Source organism: Rattus norvegicus, chromosome 15 (genome assembly GCF_036323735.1).
Source record: "Rattus norvegicus strain BN/NHsdMcwi chromosome 15, GRCr8, whole genome shotgun sequence".
Lineage (NCBI taxonomy): Eukaryota > Metazoa > Chordata > Mammalia > Rodentia > Muridae > Rattus > Rattus norvegicus.
The window spans coordinates 92,136,830-92,142,068 of NC_086033.1; the positions used below are offsets into that span (position 1 = coordinate 92,136,830).

General features: G+C 47.5%; 1 protein-coding gene across 1 annotated transcript; it reads right to left on the reverse strand.

Moving 5' to 3' along the window:
* Positions 1-873: 873 nt before the first annotated feature.
* On the reverse strand, positions 874-4,912 carry Slitrk1 (SLIT and NTRK-like family, member 1). The gene has a single exon (NM_001107283.1). The coding sequence runs from the start codon at positions 4,187-4,189 to the stop codon at positions 2,099-2,101; it is 2,091 nt and encodes a 696-aa protein (NP_001100753.1). The 5' UTR covers positions 4,190-4,912; the 3' UTR covers positions 874-2,098.
* Between the last annotated feature and the right edge of the window lie 327 nt (positions 4,913-5,239).

Below are 5,239 nucleotides of genomic sequence, written 5' to 3' on the forward strand. Positions count from 1 at the left end.
GCACATCTAGGTACACCTGCTCCTGGGGGCTTTTACTGAGCTGGCTTTTAATTCTGCAATTTCAGTCTGTGGTCTCCTGTCTTTGACATACTTCTCAAGAGTGGATGTGTGGGGGAATGCAAGCCCCATCAATATGTGTGATTTGTAACCTAAGAGCTGATGAAATAGAGTTGCTTAGAATTCCCTAGGGCATTTGATTCAGACCAGAATTACACTGGTCGGTAAAATTCAAATAGTTCTCTGCTTTCCTTTGGTAATTACTGGGCCATAGCCAGAAATTGGTGTGATAAGAGTGGAACACTTTTTTAGGATAATGATTGATTTCCATAAGGATGAGTACTTCAACAGTTTTCAATATGTAGTTGCTGGGGCGGAGGGTGGGTGGCCACTAATTAGTTTTACCGTTTTCAGCAGATGTGAAATTCAAAATGCCAGCAGCATCTCAAACACCAGTCATTAGGGCTGTCTTTCATGAAGGAATGCTGACCAATGAAATCTCCCTCTGTTTAATGAGACCAATCTAGACACAGTCAATTAAATCAAATCTATCCTAACATCTCCGATATAGCTGCAGTGTGGGCAGCACCACAAAAACAGCAGCGAGGGTTTTCCAGTATTAATAAAGGGATTCGCTGCTGTCGTAGGAGCAGGCAGGAGTAGGGCAGAGTTTTTTGGGTAAGACCGTACTTTATGGGCAGTGGAAAAGCAGTAAAGTCAAGAGGGTCGGGGATGGATGGGAGATTGTGAGGAGAGGAGCTAGTGAGTGATTAAACACTGAGGTGATTAAGGAGAGCCTTTCCGGAGCTCCAGAAGGGACCCACCCCCCAGCCGCCCCCTCCCCCATCCCTTCCACCATAAATCAAAATAGGAAGCTGGAAAAATGTAAGGACCCAGATTTGAAAACATTTTCACTTTAATACTGAAAAAATATGCCATTATAAAATCCTCGAATAGAATTAGTAAGTTTCACGTGCTTCCTCGGTTCTTTGTTCCTACTTTATAAGTAAGATTTTTACCAGCACACAATTGCTACCATAGGATCGCAGCCTAAGCACTAGAGTGACATTAATTGGTCATGCTTAACTGCCCCAGAATCTTTTTTCTTAAATAATTACACTGGTACTATAATAGAAATCATGGGTACTTATTTTACATTCAGATGGAAGGCATTATTGGATATGTATAGAAAAATATTCCCCCTCAGAAACTAAAATAAAATCAAACATCATCATCAAAAGAAAAAAAACCCAAAACAACCTTTAAAAACTTTGCTCAACAAAATACATCGTTAACTCATAAAATGGACTGATGACTAGCCATGCAAGTGTCTTAAATAAACCTTTACATTTTTTTTCACAGTAAACATACGCTCTGAACTGCCTACCAATCACAAATAAGGGCGAAATGGCACTTTCTGATTATACTGTATTTTGTTTATAGAAAGTTTGATACGATGGGACTTATCAGGTAAGAGGATGGGTGCTGTGACGCTGTCTCCAGTTGCAGTGGGCAGTGGGGTTGGGGGAGGGGGGGCGTAGTCCCTGGAGCGTGTGGATTCCATGCGAGCCATGCAGCACTTTTTGTTTTTTGTTTTTTTGTTTTTGTTCTTGTCAGGAGTCAAAGTTATTTATTTACAATACATTCATGCCTTCGTGCAACTGCCCATCCCTGAATAACCAACAGGGAGCCATCTTCGGGCTATCCACAGGGGAAAAATAGATATCTATTTCTCTATATAGATGTGATATATGTATATATGTATAGCTCCACTGCAGACAGCCCCAGGGGACCTTTGGCCCAGAGCAAGGGTGCTCAATTCTTCTGGCAGGCCCCATGCTGGGCTTTGAGTCAAAAGGAGCTCAGAGCAAAGAGCTAGCTCGCTGCACTCGCAGCGCCACAGTCTGCTCTTTGTTTTCTGTTGGGAGCTTAAGGGCCAGAGCCTCTTCCTTGAGTGAGTTCATAGTTATTTATTTACTCATGTCCATCGGGGCTTGTGACACGCTAGATCTGGGTCAATGTTCCACTCCCCCACCGCGATGCTGGCGACAGGGGAGGATGGATCATCTTCCTGCACTCCTCCCCCTTTAGGGTCGGGGGCTTAGTCTGAGAGTGAGTGAGAGCCGCAGTCATACACCCTATGGGCCCCATCTGCATTGTAAGGCCCATTGTGCCAGTAAGAAGAGTCACAGACTGTCTGTAGGGAATTAATTTCGGACGCAGAGGAATTGGCATCCCTTCTCTTGGACCGCTTTCGGTTCCTCAGGATAAACACGAGCATGCCCACCACGGTGAAGGCGGAGGTGACGAACACCAGCAGCAGTCCTGGGACCAACACGGAGATGGACACCCTGCTGGTGTCTAGGTAGGAGTTGGAGTGTGTCCCGGTCTCCGCCAACCCAGTGCTGTTTTTACTGTGCGAAGTTAACGTGGGCGAGATCTTCGCATACAGCTGGGGGCAGATCTCGTCATTGGAGAGCAGCATGAAATCCTTCCTAAAGAAGTTCACCGGTGTCTCACACTTGAGGTCGCTCATCAGCACCTCGGAGCCCAGACGCTCTGCCCATTGCTTGAAAGGCACAATGGTGCAGGAGCACTCCCAGGGGTTGCCATGCAGGTCTATCTGGATGATGGAGGTTAACTGGTCCAGCACCCCTGCCACTGGGAGGTACATGAAGTAATTATTGTGCAGACTGAGCTTAGACAGGGAGACCCCAGCAAAAACGTCCACGGGTAGGGACCTCAGCAAGTTGTTGTTGAGAATAAGAATCCTCAGTTTGGGCATGGCATTGAAAGTACCGGGTAGAATGAGCTGAATCGCGTTGTACTCCACGTTCAGATACTCCAGGTTCTGCAGCCCAGCAAATTTCTCCCGGGACAGAGTGTCCAGGTAGTTACTATCCATGTACAGCCATCTGAGGTCCAAAAGGTTCTTGAAAGTGTTGTTCTCTATGTTCGCGATGTTGTTGTTGCCCAGATCCAACAGAATGAGGTTCTTGTAATCCACAAAGTGTGATCTTCGGATGCTGTGGATCTTGTTATCTCGAAGGAAGAGCTCTTGCACGTTGGAAAGCTTAGGCTTCAAATCAGCCAAGCTGCTCACGTTCCGGTTGTTACAGTTCATCTTTAAGCCCGAGCCTGGGATGTGGTCACAGCTGCAGCCCCCGGGGCAGGGCAAGCCATGCACTGGGGGTTTGTTTCTGGCGCTCCCAGTTGCTATCGGTGGTGTGGGTTTGATTTTGAGTTGCCAGTTGCCCGGGATCTTTGTACCTCCATTTGGAACAGCCCCTGGGGTAGCATGTTCGTCCTGCCCATTTATCTTGAAAGGAGTTGGCAGGGGGCCAGGAGCGAAGGTCTCTTCCTGGGCAGGGGGAGCCGGGAGACTAGAATCCACTCTGTTTTTTAAAGGACACAGGTCCTGTTCCGTGGTTTCATTGAGGTCTTTACCCTGGAGCCTGGTGGGGGCTTCGCAGACCACTCGGCCAATTAGGGCGTTTTTGGGAATGTTCTCCAGCCATTCCTTCAGGGAGAGCAGATCACAGGTGCAGTCCCAAGGGTTATCCTCTAACAGGATCTCAGCAATGCCAGGAATCTGCTCCAAGACCTCCTCATAGGGCAGTGTTTTCAGCCTGTTTCCGCGGAGGTCGAGGTGGGTGATGGGCACATACTGGAATACATTAGCAGGTAGGGTGCTGATGAGATTGTCGTTTAAAATGAGGACTTCCAACTTGTTCAAGTCCTGGAAGGCCCCCGGGTCTATATCCCGTAATAAATTAAAATCAGCCTGGAGGTATTCCAGATCGTCCAGCCCCAAAAAAGTCTGCTTTCGAAAAGACTTGATCTTGTTGTTGTTGATATGCAGTCGTTTCACCAGCTGCAGCCCCAGAAATGCCCCCGGAACGATTTCATGCAAGCCATTGTTTTCCATATGCAAACTAACCGCATTATAAAAGTTAGCGAACTCATTAGGGAAAAGTCGAGTGAGGGAATTGCCATGCAGAAATAAATGATAAAACTGGGAAGTCGGAGCCGTGAAGCGCTGCAGACTTGTAAAGCCCTTTTTTTCACAGTCTACGTGTAAGTCCCCTTCTATCTCATTGCAAGAACAGATCTTCTCTTTACAAACGTCCCCTGTAACGTTTCCAGCGGCAAAACAAAGAGACGTCTCCAGCAACAGAATCCAAAGCAGCATTTTTAAAGCGAGCAATTCATCCCAGATCTCATCACAAAGTAACAGCAACCATCCTGCTCGCCACAGACACAATTCAAGTTCATTTAGTGCTCCAATGCCCGATCCCAGAGAAAGAGAAAAGAAGGGTTTGGGGGGGTGGGGGTGGATTCCTTCCTCCCTAACCCCCCCGTACTGCAATAGCCCAGACGCCAGTCAATAATTATATCCACAAACTATCCAGGCACATAGTGCAAGGCAAGCAGAAAAGGGGGTGGAAAGTAGAGGAAAGAGAGAGAAAGCAAACTACTCCCCCTCAACCCTTTAAAAATAACCGAAATAAGTTAAATATATACCTGTAAAATTAAAAGGAAACGCACCCGTACAGAATCATGTTTAGAGGTTCTCACTAACCAGGAAGGGAACAATGCTAGCAATTAGAAGCAAGTGCATGTTAGAAACAAGCAGGTTTGCAGCGTAGTACAGGCGCACTGCCTGTGATGGCTGTGCATCGGACTGACCTTGCCTCTCTGATACAAAGCAGGGCTTTCGGCGGCTTCAGTGGTCCAGGCAGCTGGTGGAGTTCTTGTCTCCGTTGCAGGTTGCCCAGAAGTACCCCCGAGGTGCTGTCCAATGCCCCCGGTGCTGAAATCACGCCCGCCCAAAAGACACACTGCCCAGCCAATGGCGCTGGAAAATTTCCGCAATCACTGCATTTTGTGGATGTCCATCCTGTTCCTTTTCTCCCCTTTGGTCGTCTTCAGCCCTTTTTTTCTGTGCTCCGGCCGGCGCTTACTAGCTCTTCTTTGCTTGTTCTCCTTCTCTTTCTTCTGCTCTTTCGGAATTACGTGGAGGGGGGAGGAGAGAGGGGGAGCGAGTTGTCTGAGGGAGGAAGAGAGCGCGAGAAAGGGGAGGAGGGGGGAGTTGCTAAGAAGCTGGTTCCAGCCTGGTGCACTCTGAAAGATCTGACACCCTCTGCTGATCTGCAGTAGCAAAAATCCATCTGGTGAGGGAATGCTGAAAGAAAGAAAAAAAATATCCACGTATAGGGCAAGCGTTAAAAAAAAAAACGTG